Genomic DNA, 18,842 nt, shown 5'->3' on the forward strand with positions numbered 1-18,842 from the left:
ATTCTCCCCATAAAGCGTTTTGATTTTTTCAAAATTGATAATCGAACTTTAAGTCCTTTAAGTTGAATTGTCAGTATCAGTAGTCATAGTTATAAGTATCAGCAAATAGTAAGAATCGTAGACATAGTCCTATTTTTCCTGGTAGGCCTTTTCCTTTAGCCTTATGTAAATCAGTCGCAGAATTGGCACTGCGTAAATCTTTAGGTAGATCTACAGGGATCATACGATTTATCTGATTGTACGAGATTTTCAATAGAATCGTTGAATTGCGCTGAATCGAGGGGTTCTTTGGGGGATAAACGCTGTATACTCAAGGAAAGTATGTATCATACTTAATATATACGTTTAGTGGTAGAAGTCAAGTTAGTAACTATTCTATATCCTTACAACGTTCAGCCAGGCGAGAATTACAGCTCTAGAGAAATTTGTACTTTTCTCGAAGAATCTCCCAAAAAGACACTCACGAAATTACCAACACACCATCGATAGAAAAGTGGCTTGTTTTTATCTCCTCACCTTTCGTTTTCTGGAGTTATACACTTCTCATAAGTACACCCAGATTTAATGAACGCTGTGGTATTATGAATGTATCACTGGTCGAATTATCTTTTGGATTGTTATCTAGGGTTCTTCAGTTGTTTTGTTCATCGCGAACGTGACAACCGATCCTTCATGACGCTTGATTTTCGAAAAACTACGGATAAAAGCAACCCGGCTGGCTGGCTGGCTGGCTGGCTGGCTCAGTTTACAATTCATTTTGTAATACCTGATGCAGGGAATCGGCATATAAGAGAAACGTTCTTTTAGAATTCCGTATGTCACTAACATTCGTAGGCTCATTGAGGTTTTGAAAGATGATTGAAATACATAGACGGTGGTGTAAGAGAAAGGTGTCAATGTGCGGTACTGAATCCCATCCAAAGATCTGACTAACTACATATCGATTAGATGTAACGAACAATAGCTTCACCATAGATACCAAATGAATTCATAGCAATAAAAAGAAATGTAGTCTGAAATGCTTTTTATTAAAGCGTTCGCTGCATTTATGAAACGATATGCATTACCAAGACCCTTTGAAACCCTTTAAAATATCAGTTGTTAAAACATCGAATAAACTTGAGCTTCTCTGTAAAAACTGTGGTGATTAGATGAGTCCTTATTTTTCCAGGATAACGCATGCTGAGAGAGAATAGCGGTCGATTTAGTAATGCATAGAAACCGTATGTGACTAATCTAGTTCTTACCTCAACCAAACGGACTCGGCAAAAAATCTCTAACGAAAATTGACGAAGCACTGACATTAAAGCCCTTGTACTAGTTGGTTACACAGTCGTTCTCGCTGGAAATCTAAAGCTTAAATGTGACATAAGTTTCACCTATCGACTACAGCTGCCCTTCTCAAAGGAGCAACAACGATCCCAACAATGAATGACAAAGAAATATTTTTCAAAAAATTTCTGCATTAAAATAGAACTACAGCAGTTTGTTGCCGACCCAGCGAGAAATCACAATATTCTCGATGTTTTTCTGTCGAATAATCACTCTAAAGTCGATGTGACGATCCATCAAGCCCCAGTCGTTACTAGCTATGCGATGGCCACGTTCACGGTTTTATGCAACTTCCTATCCTCAACATGTATGGTTGTCATTTCTGGGCCCGAAGAAAGGAAGCATAATTCATAATCTTCTAACCATCAACTAGAATCGTTATTTCTCCATTTACCATAATGAAAACATGATGTACAAGCACTTTGTTTTTTACGCGACATTTCTTTTAGGTCTTCGTTGCAACGAAAATAGCGAGTGATCAACGCAATACTCATCGGCTTAAGGAAGAAGTAGTAGCCATGTTTCAGCATGGGCTATAGAAGATGCTCGCCCGAGAGAGGACCATCAATGAAAGATGCGTCATTCGGGACCGAGATTCATTTGCAACTCACAAACATCCAGTGGCGCCTTAAGGCTAAAGATGATTTTAGCCTACTAGAAGACCAAATGGGACAGTGGCGATTGATCTTGCTGAAAAAGCGCTTTTTTTCCACGTACCCGTTGCCTGTAGAAATTAGTCAGCATGCGCTCTAGCTTTAAGTGTTCATCAATATTCCTAATTAATGCATATGATCTACTGCGTTGACAGCTTGCCAGTCAATATTGAAGGCCACTTACCGAAAATAACAGATAAGCCGAGCGAGACATTTGTGGGATTTTGGAAAGCGCTATCTGCGAAGCCCTGGCCTCGCTTTTTCGACATTCGCTTGGCGGCGGTGTAGCTCTCAACCTCTTTCATGCCACCATCGTTGAAGCAGTCCACAATCGCGCCGGCAAAAAAGACGTCCAAAAAACGCCGGATTTATCCCGTTTCAGTCTTATGTTAACAGCTATCTAAGTGTGATCTTGAACGTAATATCCTACTTACTTGCAACAATTAAAATAGCCAGGACCTAATCTAACGGGAGCAGTATGCCTACCGGCCGAATCGTTCTGTTGCGGGGCGACTGTTAGAGAAGATGCAGAATAACTGGCCTTTCAGGACAGACGACGTCGAACCTTTTAATAGCATATGATTTTTATTTCAGGTTTCTATTCGAAACGGTTACGTACGATTAACTTCTCAATATTTTTCCCATATTACAATATATGATGTAAAGACGAAATCAATGAATCGGACTACGTCGTTTTTGAAGTTTCGTATACGGTTGAATGATAGCCTTTTTTGTCGTTGCCTGCTCATATTAGGCTTCTTACAGGGAGTAATTTTTAGCCCGCCTAAGTACATGTTGCATAAAAATTTACTAAAACGTGTTTCACCTAGAATTATGTAAGCCACATTGATAGTATGAAAATGTATGCAATAGTCAATGACAGTAGCAAACGACTGCTTCTTGGTAAATGTTAGGACAATTTTGAGAACGGTCTTTATATCGACCTATCTGTACCAAAATGCGCCGTACTACACTTCGAGCATCGAAATCCGTGAAGGAAGTTATTCAAACGAAGTCAGTTATAAAAGACATAGATGTGTTCACCACCATTTCTTTAAACGACGCGCCCAGATGACTGGAATTGTAGCAACTGCCACACAAACTCGTACAAAGCGTACAACTTTATAAATGATACCTTCTTCGTGATCTAATGTGCGCTTCACCGGTTCAGAACACAGACTTGCAGGAAAGCCTTTAGTTACGATTGTGACGTCAAAATGCGTAAACTTGAAAACAATAATATCTTCAAGCGTTTTTATAGAGTGCGTTAGTGTTACTACATCGTTTCAATTAAAGACGTGGACAATTATATATAAACATTCGTTGTTGTTTATTCGGCGTTTTTCTCAAACAACTGACCAAAACACGATATGTGACTTGAACTGAATACACAGAATGATTTTCTATAGTAATTGATCCCGTGGATCCATAATGTACATCGCGAGTCATTAAAATAAATGTCTCTAAAGCCAAATTGTAGCATTGCTGCAAAGCTGCTAGCAACCGTCCAACGGCCACCTACAAACACAGCGTACAATATGCTAGAGAGCTTTAATATGTAATATACCTATCTACATACCTATATCGAAGCCAATTATGTAGCATCTTCGTTTATTGCAGACCAATAGAAAAACCAATTCTGTGTGTGTGTGTGTGTGTGTGTGTGTTTGGGTTAAAAACAATAGTAGGACAATAGCCCTTGCCCGCTAGTACATAATACGTTTTACATTCAACAAGTATATGTAATACGCCGTATAAATACCCGGCCCTTTAGTAAATAATACCAGATGACGTTGGAACGATGCCACTAGACAGATATGAAAGTCCTGCCTGAAAATGGATAACGTCATCTGTTTCGCCTCGTACCAAATGTAAAAATATGTGACAACAACAACGTGATAAGGTCATCGTCGTAGTATAGTGCTTTCCCTTTTTCTGGGTGTTGCTAAGTGCTAAAGGGAACGAGCCCGACTAGGCAAAAAAGCGTCGACGGCCAATGCAACCGAGAGAAGTTCGTCTACGGCAGTGCGACGACGTCGTTCACCATTGCTCGTTTTTGCATCGCTTATTGCAATCTCCAAAAGCAGGTGGGTGTCTACGCTGACTGAGTTCTATCAGCCTTCTTAGGAAATCTTCAAAGGCGATCTATTCAACGTATGCAATTCTTTGTCGCAGAAGAGAACTTTATTTCGAAGAAAACGGAAAAGTGGATTTGTTGACTCGTCGAGCAGACGGATGGTTTGATGTTACGTAGAAGACATTTTTGGAATCTTCCCGAAATTCCCGATTTGGATGTACTTGTCCAGAAGTCTTCCACTTGCCGACATATGTTTCAAGTTATTTAAGCAATATAAGTTCCGTTGCAAACGCAAACTATCAAACTCAAGGAATCACAATTAACAACAAACCGAATAAAACCTTGTGAGTCTTTGAAAGATATAGATCTGGCCCTTTCGTACATCAACAAATGGACGTTTTTCCGTCAAAAATTTATGCCTTCATATTTAGTTCCTAGCTCTTCGTTTTCTCCTGCCACCGTTTTTTTCACAGTGCGAAGGAATCATGTGATGGCATTGGAGAGGGCCGGACGTTTCGCATCCTGTGACGTCAGGACCTGAAACGTTGGGTCCTCCCTATGTAAAAGCCCAGTTTGACGCAATAGAATAAATTTCCAACTTAATCTTCATACGATTAATGTGACCGTGAACTAATCCTGGCGACGGTGTCTCCAAACCGATTAAGCATTTGTATATCAGCAGCCAGTAGTTATTTAAAACAAGGAGAAAAACGCTATTGTACTTAACTCAGTTAATTTAGCAAACTCCTTCGACTGTAACACCTTCAGTCATTTGAGCATGTGTAAAGGAAAAATAAATAACTTGCAATTTTCTCTATATAAATATAGAAACAGCATTAATAAGGGTAGGTCGTTGTCGTTGATGTAAGCTCTGACATAGGGTTCCACTAATAAGAATTAAAAATACGTGCCTGTCGTATATTTTTCAATTGCGGCAAAAAAGCATTCAACTCAAGCTTGATTCTTTTTTTTTATTTATCAAAAATATTGGGCACACTCCTTTTGAGCATAATGTGGCAGCATTCTGATACATCACTATTTTACCAGCAACAATTTGCTTCTATCTTTTAGATGCTTCTTAGAAGTTGGACCTGAAGTCACATGAAAGTGAGTAGAGACTATTTTTTGTTATTATATAGACCTTTAATTTACCACGCTCTATGGACATGCTTCTAAAACAAGCCTATATTGGATCTGATGGTTAGTAACCATAGTTGAACAGCACAATTTATAGGGAACTTAGAAATAGGGGGAATAAGGACTTACCAAGGTAACGGCAAAGGCAATCGCCTCACAGAAATAAAATTTAAATTTCAAATAGGATGCCTGTGTGCCTTTGCAAGTTTGCTCTACTTTGCTTTTTTAGATGTGGGTAACTGCCCCAGGCTACCCAAAAAGCAACTCTGTTGTGCAACCTCGAAGGGGTTTTGGGTACAAGCAGAACACGAACACTCCCAGAAAGGCTCCAGGAAACGGATCAGCGTTTTATACCAAGGTTAGGCGCAGCTAAGTGTTTTCTCTCCTAAGCCCACGCTGGGAAACGTTTCAAACCTAGTCTAGTAGACTCGTGCTGTGACTACACGACGTGACGCCACAGAGTTTGTTTTTTTATGCAGAAAATATCATTGAGGCATAATTAAATATTAAGTACTGTTTAATTCTGACATGCATTATGTATATTAAGTAGGGCGCGAAACAATATCTCATGCCTCCTTGCTTTGGCAAAGTTTAGGAAGCTGAGATAGCCTGCTCTTGAAATTTCTTCTGCATGGTTAAGATCGGTTGGTTGTATTGGGAAGTTCCACGCGTTTCGCATAAGGATTTTTTAATACCGAGTTAAGCTTCGGACATCATTCTAGTACTACTGCTAACAGTTCCTACGAACGCAATATTTGTAAAGTATAGATAGACTGTGACGGTTTAATCTGACGATATGCAACACCCCTATAACCAAGATAACTATACGGGTTGTGTATATATAATAATTAAGTCATTAGTAATAATCGATAGCAAGTGTTTAACTATTGGTTGCATTAATACCATATATATATATATATATATATATATGGTATCGATGCAATCAGTGCACACATTATTGCCCAATTGACAGTTCACAACAAAAGGCCAGAATTTTCGCCTGTATGGCAGGCAAGGAATTAATGGAACGCTGCCGGCAGCAGCACATAGCTGGGTTTTTGTTTGAGCCTTATCGAAGAATTGTTTTTCTTTATAGCCACCTAAGTATTTTATCGTGTTGTTCTACGAATAGAAATATATCCTTATAATCTATATCGTTCATTGTATGATATTACATCATATACATGCTGGGAATTCCCTCAGCATTTTGAAAATTATAGCTTTATTTCTTTCCAAAGCTGCCCCATACAGGCAAAAAATACATTAGGTATGCACAGTTTATATTCTAAAAGTACATTGTAGCATTATCCAGTTGGCGTTTCGTGAGGTACTAATTAGAATTTTGATCACATCGGAGTTACACATTGAAGAAATGACGATTATTGAACAGAGATGTTCTGATATTGATCAGACAATTTCCTGCTCAAGACGACACTCAAAACCGCGATTTCAATGCCAAAATACAAATGATAATATAAAGCCAAAGTAAAAGACCGTTCGATTAATGGAAACGAGCCATTTGTTATTCGTGTTTGATTGTTGCGCGCATTAAATTGTATGCCCGTTACAAAAAATACTATCCTCAATGCATCAGTCATAACGCTATTATTAGCCAGTCCTCGGCGGAAGGCAGTAACACGGATAGAAAGAGGTCAATGGGTTCACCATAGTCAAGCCATGATGTATCGAATCAATCAGAGGCAATCATAAACTGGCCTGCGAAGGTCAGTTAAGTTTTTGGTATTTTCAACCTACCATCGAGGCTATTCGGACGAAAAAAAGATTATATATCGATTCGTAGCGTGCCACAAACTACAGTATGGAGCAGTTACGCAGCTGTGACGTACGCCAATTTGCGCTACAGAGTGAAAGTACGTCTTTTACTGCATCGGTAACAAATCTGTGAACTTGGAAAAAATTTGCGTCCCGCGTAGAGCGAATAGCCGCGATCACTACGTGCAGTTACCAGGGCTACGCGTTGTCCAGGACGATAGAAGGATTGGTTGTATAAGCCTGCGACTGCGAACACACGCAAGGTATGCCGGACGGCCTCGAAGGCCGGCAGGCTGTGCTACCTACTAGTTGGCCAAATAAAAAATGAAAAAAAAAAAAATAAATAAAGTTCCGCCCGACATGCGAAGGGGTTGCTTGAAGTTTAACTCACTAGACAGTAAAATATGAGAACAACTCGGCAGATAAGTGTGGTCGAGTTGCAATAGACTAAATACCATATATGTAATATATATAGTATATAATAGCATATATATATATATATAATATTCATCTAAGGTTTAAATGCACGTATACCGTTATTTAAACTCAAAGACCCTCATCCTCAAGGACCATTCATACTTACCGGCTAACAACAGAACGAAATCAGTGCGCTTCAGTGCGATCAAAGGGTTGCTTGGCCTAGTATAATAAAAAGAGCCTTCCGCAAAGGACTAAGTAGTCAGACCTAAAAATGACTGTCTCAAAAACATTATAATGGCGATAAAATAAAGTAAAAAGGTTTTTGATGCTTCTCTTCCATTGCGACGGCATTTTTACGATTGCACTCAGAATACATCAATCTATTTCGCAGGCCATTCTGTACATTGTCCTATCTCCATCCAGTCTAAAGGTATAACGGGACCAAGAACTGAGCGTTCGAAAAATGTCCTACTTTAGCTTATAGCGAGGGGTGGATTTGGAACAACAGTTAGGAGAAGAAGAATCGCTACATTCATAAATAAGATTTTAGTACGTACTTTTACGTAAGTTTTTCCAAATAATATTAGAATAAATACAATAGGTTGGATTTCTATGTCACATTAGAATTATGCTTATTTAGGTGAAATTTTAAGGTAGTCTAATAATTTCGTTGAATTGTCATCTCTCGGTTTGTCATTGACAGCCTTTCTTGAATAAGCAGAGGGTTTTGAAGGTTCGGCCTTTGCTTTTGTTAAGCGCTCCAGATGGATCATCTCTTGCGCTAATAATCGTTTCGGAACTGTTATGAACATTCGATTGTAGTCTCATTCGGGGCTACCTCTTCATTTCTGAAGGTAATATATTACTAAACAGTGCTCGCCATACTGTAGATGAAATAAAATATACTTAACGTGGCGGAGACGTTTCGTAGACCTATGCACCTAGCTGAAACTATGAGAACAGCTGGCGCCCAGATTCTTCGGGAACGTTCAGATGTCTTTCTCAGTGGCTAAAAATTTTATAATCATCTCTAGGTAAAATTGCCGATCCCATTAACAGTGAAATTAAATTAAAAGCCCAAGTATATGTCTTGGTTCTGACTTAATGGCCAACCGTCGAACTAGCGTCGAACGGTGTTTAGTAATACAGTGCTGTGTACCGCCAACGAACCATATAATCAACGCAGATGTTTGAAGCAGAAGCCATAAATCCAGCTAGCAATCACGAAATTAAAGGTGGAAACTCTGAGCAAGAAATTCCCACCAATGGTAACACGCATAACTAGCGATGCAAAAAATCCGTATACGTCAATTTATAGTTGTTGATCGTCGAACATTGCAATTACTGCTTTATTTATTGTGCTTATGTATATAGTACAGACACTGAACGAAACTGATCTTCCCTTGGGTCGATAGGCCAATTATAAATTTCTTGCTCAGGTAGCGTGTTATGTTCTATGAGATATATCGCCACAGAGGTGTAGCCCTGCAACAACTAATCTTAATATATGCAGTCGTTCGCTTAGAATTTCCAACGACTCTGTTATTTCTTGCTTCTAACTGCGTTAGCTTGTCCGTTGTACAGAGGGATGTACTGCTTGGCCTTATCGACATCTTCGTCTGTGAGAAATTTCGCATCCGGAATACCGAGACGGTCGTTCAGATAGAAGAACTCCTGTGACAGAAAAACGTATTGGCCAATTAGCATACAATATTTACAAGCAGCATCGCTCCGACATCTTCCGAATCGTCAACGAATTAACTAGTGCCCATTTATATATTTTCTTTATTTAAAGAATTCGGATTTAGATGAACATTGCTGCTAGTGGGCCTTGAATATGTGGGCTTGCTACCGTATGGTTCTAGGTAGCTGTTGACGCCGAGGGAGCCGTAAGGTGCGCGCACTGAGCTTCGCAACCTCCAAACGCGTGTTCCCCGGAATACTACCAATCTAGCCCTCACGATAAGTTGTCGCTATGTAAAGACCTATTCTGCCGGAAAAGTGCGCGTAAAAAGCTTTTTGCGCAAATGTCCGAATTCACACACGCGACCTATTAGTTGGCTTATGCAAAATATCGTGTTCGTTCAGCTATTACCGTGATATAGCCACGAATGGATTAACGTTAAACAAATATTACAAAAAGCGACAAGAAATTTTCGAGAGAGGTTCTCGTGTATGAAAAATGTATGATGTACGTGCAAAACACCCGCGACTTGCGAATGGTCTATTGCAACATACTGTGTAATAAAGCCTTCTTATTTACTCTGTTTGTGCCGAGCTTCGCATCAATATATTGTTAACTTAGCAGAAAACCTCTGTCTGAGGATTTACACTAAACGCAAAGACTTCGAAGCACTACTGTTCATATGTGTAGGTACTACATTATAGACCTAGCGAAGCTTACCAGCTCTATAGAAGTAGTCCGGATATGTAGGTTCATGAACAAGCAACGTAACTTAAACTCTATTGAAGTTAACAATACCCTAATCAATACGCTAATTAATATTCTGTCTTAGCTTACTATTCGTTTAATTTTAGTATCCTTGTCCGTTTAACTATATATTTGTGGTTAAGACTTGCCCTGAGTCTTATCTGCTGTATCTTCACTCTGATACATAATAATTGCTTCTTAGCTTAGCATAATTGATACATAATAGGATACGCCAGGACTATTCGTCTAGACAGAGTCGTATTAATTCGAACTTACCGGAGCGTTAGCGCACGCTACGGCCTCTTCAGGCCACGCGCAGGTGAACGTCAGTTGATTGAAGACAGTCTGATTACCGCAGAAAAATGAGTATGTGAATAACTCGTGTTTGCCTGTAGATTTGGCGACCAACAGATCAGGACAGATCAGGAATTCGGTGAACGCAGGGAGACCAGCGATGCAAAACAACATTAGAAACAGTAATGTGCCTTACCAACATTAGCGGAACTGAGCTGCGAAGTTTTTTTACCAACCCGTACAATACAAACGTGCTAGTAACGATCCACAATAAACAATCATTTAGGCCATAAGGCTAAGTTTCAGGATAGATTAGGCTAAGCACTGTAGGAGAGGTAACCGATTGACCCTTGCTGGCTCACGGACTATTTGCGAGCGAGCCGCAACCGAGAAACTTCAAAGCCCTCATTACGATAGTACATTCTTGCTCCACTGAGCCTTATTGATCTAAATAAAGTTTCAGCAACTCGATGACCAAAGTATTTGTCTCAAATTGTCTTAACTTCTTTTTTCAACTGGGTAAACAAAAATCCTACAGTGTCTAATAAAATTCAGAGTAAATGTGAAATATGCGTATCAGGCCCAAATGCAGTCTAATCATTTCTTTAATGAAAGGCAATTGATTTCTACAGGCATACATAAGTGGGATGGCATGTTTGGTGTTAGACTCAGGCCTGAAATCACCATACAGATTTGGCATGTTACTTACATCACCTTTAAGCCGAAGTTAAGTATACCCATATAACACAATGCTAACAACAGCAGTGCGTCAAGTTATTAATCGCTCATATTTTTGTGGAGTGCGCGGCCCAGTTGAGCAGGACGCAGGATGGTCGGTTGTCTAATCGTAAGGGCCTAAACTAAATAAAAATCGAACTGCTGAGCCAATAGATAAGTCTGTTATAGACGATTTTTCAGTGTGTTAAATATATATTAAACAGTTTCTATAAACGCGCTTACGAGCTTCTACAAACGAATATTAATCTGACAGCGATGTAATAGGGCTTAATTTTGCTAACAGAAACTTTCATTTGTGAATTTATCACTCAGCTAATACATCTCGTTGTGTTTTAGTGATAGACTTTCAATTAAATTTTAGTAATATATCCAACATATGCTACAGTAGGTCTAATTGAACGTAGCTACGTGTTAGCTAATCGGCCTAAAGAACTATTGAAAGCTCTGAACATTTTTACTGCACGGTCACCTACACCTGACCTGGGCGGAGCAGCGAACCCTGATATAGCTACTACTACTACTGGAAGCCGGCTGCAGTCTAGATCAGTTAGTCTTTACATCGAAATAGTAGAGAATGTTACCTTGTTATCGAAAGCTGCACTTAATAGAGCCATGGCGCACTTACTTTCAGTGACGCTAAGGCTACGCTACGAAATTTTTCCCATCTCGTTTACCTCTAGCTCGCCCTCGTCTATCGGTGAATTCTAAAGCTGCTGGCTCATACTAGAGAGGCCAATAGCTCCGAAGCGCACGAACGGCGTAACTGAGCCTGTAGCGCCCAGTGGCAAAGGATCAGCTTTGAAAACGTCAAAATGTAACGATTTTGAATCTTCACTGAATTTATAACCATAATGACGATAAATGGATAAGATGATGATAATTAATACGCAATACTCGTGATCATGAGGCGCGTGATGTTTACTAGTGAAAATAGAGCTAATCAGTCACACGGTAAAGCGCACTTGTCCATAAGCGTTATCGAATTCAGGCAAACATATACATCCATCAATTAGTACGTTACAGTATAGATAAGCACGATCTTCTATAATCGGTGTCTTCTTCACAATGCTACCACCTTCGTTCTATGAAGAGATAGTAGCTATAAAGGGGTGTACAACAATTTATTGTGATTATTTATATGAAATCAGTTTTCAGCATTCTTCGTTACTAGTGAAGTTGCATTGCGACAGTGAACTTATATAAAGAAAACTATCTATCATTTGATTTAATTATCATTTTGTCATAATTTCAAAAATTAATCACGATTTATAGTTAGGCTCATAACTAGACGCTTGTTAATAGAAAACTCACCATCTGGATAGTCTACAGGATGACAGATATGGAAAATTTTGCAGTCGTTATCAACATCCGCCCAGTACCCATATTTCTCCGGACATGTGAACGTTGTCTTGATCGGCCCAACAATCAGCTCGGCTCCATCTGGTAGCTCGTACGCCTCGATCGCTAGCGTCACCGAAAAACCTACAAAAAAAAAACTGTTCTTATAAGATTTATTCTCATAATAAACACGGAGCTGCGGTGCTGTTTGTGCTTACTTAGTAGTTAAAGCTTCGAACTTATGCTGTGACAATGAATTGAAACTGTAATTTCACTGACAACGGCACAGATTATATTAGACGTAACGTAAACCCTATTCAGATAATGTGACAGATTTAAAAAGCGCAAACACAAAAAAAAAAGCTACAAATTCGAATTGAGATCACAAAAACAATATTGTGCTTACTGAAAACTGTATCGGAATATTAAAACTATGACAAAAAAAAAAGCTATTTTTTTCTTGTTAAAAAATTTTTATTCAGCATACAATTTTTCAACTACCAATTACTATGTTCGAAATGAAGACAATAATCAATTAATGTAGATTTAGTGTATACGTTATGGGTGTATACATAATGTTTCGACGAAATGAAAGCGATCGTGAATATGTATAAACAATACATTACGTGTGTTTAATTTTAGGAAGTATTTTTGTTGGTATATGTAGTTTTCGTATGTAGTAGATCGGCTGAAATTGTGCGAGTCAGATCTAGTAATCTAGAAAATAATAATGATAAGCTTTCATAATTCGATAGCGACCTCTGATTAACGTTTGGTAGCCAGTAACACTATAGTTAGATAGTCGTGGCACGTCGGGGCAACGTATGCGTTGGGCAACTAATTCCGAAACCAACTGACGCCATAATCGGGACAACAATTGAATGTAGATTACATCTCTCTAAATAGAGACCAACGATCCCAATTTTATATATTCCTGCGTGCTACAAAAATGGCACACGTAATTCGACGCAGTGGTGAATCCACAATGGAGGCACAAGGGACAATCGAAGATAGTTGTAACCGCTATGTCTCATGGCATAATACCCAAACCTATCTATCCTCCTCAAAGAAATTATCCGTTCGTTTCTTCACGATTCGCTACTTCGGAACAATATGGTTTAACCTTGTATCACGTATCCGTGCCCATTAGGTACTAACCTCCGGCTAAGCAGATAGCTCCAACTAGCACGTTCATTGTCGAATCACTGTTTTCTCCTCTTCTTTCAATTTACCGAGCAGCTCTTATGCCTTATTCACGGTTGAATGATCGTTATTACGTGACAATGAAGGGGCAAATCGACGGAACGCCGAGTAGGGGAAAGGAAGACTCTGTCAATCTCGCCAAAGTGTTGGTTACTCATTCGCAGAAGTGAGCGTTTTCGTGTTCGTGAGCACCTCCTTGCAATGAAGTCTTGTCTTGAGCGATGAACGTTGTCGCCCGAAGTTTTCCGCATTTGCGATGCTTTGCGCAATTCCTCCCGTAATTGTTTCTCAGTTCTCCATTTTCCCTATTTTCGCCTCCGTTCGGCTTTTCTGGGTCGCTGATGCTCATGACGTTGTTTATCGCCTGCTGTGATGTTAATGTTACCAGCTATTTACTTTGGCACTTAGTAGTCACAAGGGACAGTGGGGATAGGCACCAACAGCGTCGATAAAGAGCGCAAAATGGAAAACGAAAGGCTTTGCCTGTTCAAGGGCTGTGCGCGTGCTGTTGATTAGTGATAGTAGAGGGCGACGTCTTGCATGTAATGCTTATCAAGTACAGATCCGATTGTCTATGCGACGAATGTCTTTTGCAATGTGTTCTTCCGTGGGAAATCATCATGCACGCGTACCGTGTGTAGGTGCTTTTAATAGCAGTGAAACTCCAACTATGACGTAATGCCCCGATCGGTACGGTCATACTGATGCGATACAGTTCTGCATTGCTTGACGTTGTCGCTATAAGCGCTGATGTGTAAACGCCATTGGACGTACCGTATACTGTATGGTAAGTTAACTGCGCCGAGCAGGAGAAGTAAAGACGGAGACAAGTCGCAAACGTCAGCCACTTGAGTACGACAACAATAAACAAGCTAGAGTTTCTTCTTGGGATAGATGAACTAGACAGTGAAAAGGACAGTAGGTGCGGAAAATGAGGAAAACAACAACGGGCTTCTATATCCGCCGGTGATCTCGGCATTGTTTGACTCTCAGGCAAAAAGGCGTAAAGATAATGAAGTATCCTAGAGTTTGTCTTTCGATCCTTCTTCCGTGTTGTAGATACCGCTTATCGAATGACAATGATGGAAGACTAATTGTCAATGAGCGTTAGTTAATAATGCATGTCAGAAAAATCGTTCATTAATGATAGAAACCATCCATGCCTGTCGAAAAAAAAGCGTAGGTTCATACATGCTAACTTTCGTAATGCTTTGGGAAATAGAGACATTCAATAAGGACAATAATACATAACACATGTTACATATATATAGAAATAAAAAACAGTGTCGCCGTACTTATGGTCACATTGACACCGAAACGATCAGTTCGACGTGCTAGACACGCCTGCTTAGTTTCGAAAACAAGCTCACACACAACTTATGTACATGCGGCACACGTGCATTACCTCATGATAAATACACTTTGAGCAGAGGCCACTACTTTGATTAAGTAGATAGCTTTGAATCCCGTTTTTTTTCTGGGTTCGCTCTAGCAATAGATCTCTTTAATTGAATATGACACGGCATGATGAATGAACCACAGTAAGAAGGAGCTATTAGACGTGTTATTGCAATACAGTAACAATAATATGGCACACTTGATCACCGTTAAGACCTATATTTGAGGCTCTTTCCAGACAGCCCTTATATTGTTTGCAAAAAATGCTTCCGCAAAAATAACTTCGAGGTTCGAGTTGTGCACCTAACTAATAGGTTCTCGGCGTAACTAAAGGTAGCGTCCATTTGGAATTTCTGGAAATTAACACAGGTATAATATTGGCTCCTGACAATTAGCAGATATAGGAGAAAAATATTGATCGAAACGTTTTGAATACGTTACGGTAACGGGCAGCCTCATGTAAGTCTGTCTAGGTTGAGAAATACGCCATGCTTGCTCTTCGAATGAACCTGTCGTCCATAGTGGTCTGTGCGTTCTGGACCTACTGATCGTAACTTGTTTCTATAGAAATCAAGCTTTTCGAGGTGGATTATAGTAATTTTCGTACGTTAAGGACTAGGACTAGAGGCATGCTTAGGTAAGCAGAAGACGTCATGATACTGATTAAGTGAATCCCTTAAGGTTCCCCGTAATAAGCCTAATATTTGCTTTCTATACTGAAATTGCCGCCGATATGATTTCGTACACTTCAGACACATCAAGTGGACGAAATACGACACATTGTAAGTGTTAAAAGCATATAGCTTAATCTATAAAGCATGTAAATAGTCTAGAACAAAGTTATATTTATGTTACTTAATGACATTGTTAGCTAGTTCTCAGGTAAAGTCGATTAGCTTTAGATCAGGTTATTAAAAGCCTAAATACGGGACCTATATTGACGTAACCGGAAATCTAATTACTACTGCGTAGTAAAGTTACGAGGCCTTCGATGCGAGATGAAATCGGTAGCGGTGAGGCGTATGTGCTAATTGTCTCCACAGAATATTAGGTTAACTTAAATATGAGCTTGTATAATACATAACAGCGTCGGGTGGGACGTTGCTACAGGCTTCTGTGTGAAAATGAACCAAATGAGAAAGCCGGGCGTACGGCACATGGTGTGGTAGCCGGTGGTCCAAAATACATTTTTGTTACGCAGTTGTATACCGTTGCAATAAATACTAACTGTTGATCTTGTCGAGCAAGGTAATTCTTAATAGCCACGATATGGATTTTAGGTTGCAGTTCGCAACTTCTCATCCTAGGATCACATACGCACTTCATTGAAGAATCGATAGCCAATTTGAATATTCCGAGATATTGTCTTTAGACTCAATAGACCGATAACCTGTTCACTGAATAAATGTTTAGTAATACACGGATGCGTGAGCATGTGCGATCCTCTTTGTAATGATCCAACAATGGATTTCATCGATAAATCCTTTTTTGTGTTCCTAAACATTTCACTAGTGCAGGATGCGTAGACTCCATTCGATTAAATTTTTTTGCCGTAAAGGGCAATTGTTACGGTTCGTATACCTGTTTCCTGTTATTAGTAACGCTGTTGAATTAGGAGACCGTTGCGTTCCATTTTAGGTTCTTCACTGAGCTGAAATCTGTAACAAAACAGTCGACTTTGTTCTATGATTTGGGGTTGTTATAAACGAGAGATTGCTATGAAGGTCGGAGGCTACGACTTAGGCTCTGTGAAAGATCGCGATATTACGGTGTTTAGATACTAAACGGCTGATAGGGGTTTTTCGGTCTCTAGCGAACTTGAAATTACCGTTATTCTGTCGTCATGGGTAGGCATGCTTGGTTTCGTTCTGGGGGGCTAACTGCCCCAGGCAACGTTTAACGGCCGTACTGGACTATAAACTCAAAACACTAAACTTTCGCTCAGTGACAAGTAGTTATTATTTACCAATTACCGAAAAACTGACCCTTCAAGCGAAAGTACATCACTTGTATTATAATGCAACAATAGTTGCACTAGGTAACTCAAGTTATATCGGCTATCTTCGCCTCTTGAATATTTCACTCATAGGTACTCTTGCGACTAGCTAATCATTGAGCGCTGAAGGCTATAAAGAAGGTTAACAGAGGATAATGAGGCTATTAGGTACGCCTGAAGTTCATGGATAGCTTGCAAGTAGAAATAAATTTTAGTTAGGTTGAATTTCCCCATCATCGCACGAACCTAAATATTCAACTTCACAGCATTTGAGGCACTTCGTGTGGTTGAAGGTTGATTCTATTTGTACGACATTTAGAGATGTAGGACAGTTTCGGGCATTTCAATATGGTTTCAATGGTTTAGGATTCTATAATAGAGCGCTGTCCACGTTGATAATTTATATGAACTTTGCCAACGATAGAATAACGTTGCATATTATATGTTGAAATAAATTACACTTTATATGATTATGATCTCCTTATGCCATTAGGTTCGTAATCATTATACGTGTATATAGTGACGTTGTCGGTTTTCGCAACAATTCTAACAATAGAACAGTGTCACAAAATATTTTTTTTTCGTTATTATATAATTTAGCCTTACTTTAGCGACTTTCAACAGTATTTACCATAAAGAAGATAGGGCGCGCGCCACGGAAGTTCAGTAGTAAATGTTGTAGTTTTCTTACTTCAATGGGCCATCCCAAAACGTCGTAGATACAAATTTTTAATGAATATGTCTTCTCTAAAGCTCTTGCGACTTTGTTTAAGATTCTAACAGTAGATACAGTGATTCAATGGTAATAGAATTCGGCAAATAGGACGGGCTAGGTGCCTGTATCAGTAAAAGTGCGTCCACTGATTTAGCTGATATGCAATTTACGTACTCAAAACGGACGCTGACTTAGTCAATTAATCACATAGGAATGTTGCTGTGTACAGAGATGCAAGGGGTTTATACCGTAAAGAATACAAGCTAGATCCGTTCGAACACGGTCGTTTGATATGGACCATGGAACCATATTTCCATCAGTAGTCTTTACGATATTTAATTAGCAATCTGTATTTGGCAAACAAAGAAAATATAGGCGACGAACAAACGAACCTTAATCAAGAAGGAGGCAAAAAACACGTTTTTATTTTATATATATAGGTGTTTTAAGGCAATAGAGCTTACGTATCTTTTTCTACCATTTCTTTCATGAAGCAGCATTAGGTCAGCATATGCATAGATTTTCATTTATCAGGAGATACGTCTGCCTTATTAAACGTTGAACAAACACTTCAGTGCAACGATATTTGCCTCTTAACTTCAGTTTCTTTTCTGTGTCAGCGTTTTTCTGGCCACTCCAGCCGCACAAACGCAAGAGGTCACGGGTCAAGGATCATATATGATACCCCTTTATTACTCGCTCCGTCGTTAGCTCTGACGTTATCATCTCTCAATAGAGAAACAAACGTAGTTAAACTGGGTTCACGCTGCCAGCTAAATTGCAAAATGTATTCGATTAGTAACGACAGAAATGTTCATTGATTCAAGAAAAGTTAGGGCGGACGACCACTGCCACGTAACACCGTTCGCAGTCACCGCAACGCTCACCGGCCGGACCTGTGACGCCAGGTAAATCGCCGGCTACATGTTTTGCTTTTGTACTATACTACAGTTTCCTGTCTGCTTGACCGCTAGTAACCAAATGATAGAATAGACCCAAATTAGAAACTCGGTTGGTTAGGATGTTATTTTTCTGGAATGTTGAAACGTTGATCGTATTTTAAAAAATTTCCAATTACGAGTGTGGTAACGGGAGCGTCACGTCCTATCGCACAGTAGCGGATCGAAAAATACGATGAGATTGATAAAAAATGAAAGCGTCATTTTCTCTAAGTGTAAGTCATGTGACAGCAGCTAGCTAGTTTTAGAGCAAATATTATCTAGACAAGGTACGAATCTCATTGTCGTTTTAATTAAGTACTGTTTTCTACTTCCCAAATCAAATCGGACGACACATACGGTGTAACGGGTTGCCCTGTCCTATGTATTGCATATTGC

At 39.5% G+C, this 18,842-nt stretch overlaps 2 protein-coding genes across 14 annotated transcripts in view; one reads left to right on the forward strand and one right to left on the reverse strand.

Annotated features, from left to right (window-relative positions):
• Window positions 1-3,164: 3,164 nt before the first annotated feature.
• The window catches only part of LOC111254314 (uncharacterized), a 119,539-nt gene continuing 103,861 nt past the window's right edge, over window positions 3,165-18,842 (forward strand). For 3 of the 13 annotated variants that reach the window (XR_015316481.1, XR_015316482.1, XM_086974189.1), the window contains exon 1: window positions 17,968-18,413. Coding sequence is in view for 4 of the 13 variants with exons in the window: in XM_086974189.1 (XP_086830315.1) it covers window positions 18,316-18,413 (98 nt within the window). In the remaining 9 variants the exon portion in view is untranslated. Of the gene's footprint in view, window positions 4,073-14,044; window positions 14,184-14,206; window positions 15,432-15,546; window positions 15,577-17,967; window positions 18,414-18,842 lie in introns of those variants that run through there. The other 10 variants (XR_015316484.1, XM_086974193.1, XM_086974191.1 and 7 more) reach the window with 10 other exon arrangements.
• On the reverse strand, window positions 8,704-13,508 carry LOC111253826 (U-scoloptoxin(01)-Er1a-like). Its single transcript, XM_022813897.2, has 4 exons — window positions 13,352-13,508; window positions 12,167-12,337; window positions 10,100-10,212; window positions 8,704-9,066 (listed from the first exon to the last, which is right to left on the reverse strand). Exons 1-4 carry the CDS (start codon window positions 13,386-13,388, stop codon window positions 8,935-8,937), a joined length of 453 nt encoding a protein of 150 aa, XP_022669632.1. The 5' UTR covers window positions 13,389-13,508; the 3' UTR covers window positions 8,704-8,934.

The sequence above is a fragment of the Varroa destructor genome, unplaced genomic scaffold (genome assembly GCF_002443255.2).
Source record: "Varroa destructor unplaced genomic scaffold, Vdes_3.0 BEIS01000007.1, whole genome shotgun sequence".
Classification (NCBI taxonomy): Eukaryota; Metazoa; Arthropoda; class Arachnida; order Mesostigmata; family Varroidae; genus Varroa; species Varroa destructor.

Coding starts and splice junctions, on each gene's coding strand:
- LOC111253826 (XM_022813897.2), bottom strand. CDS start 13,388: ATGAACGTGCTAGTTGGAGCTATCTGCTTAGCCGGAG. Junction 12,338..13,351: donor AGCTATCTGCTTAGCCGGAG/GTTAGTACCTAA, acceptor TTTTTTTTGTAG/GTTTTTCGGTGACGCTAGCG. Junction 10,213..12,166: donor TCCTGTAGACTATCCAGATG/GTGAGTTTTCTA, acceptor CCAAATCTACAG/GCAAACACGAGTTATTCACA.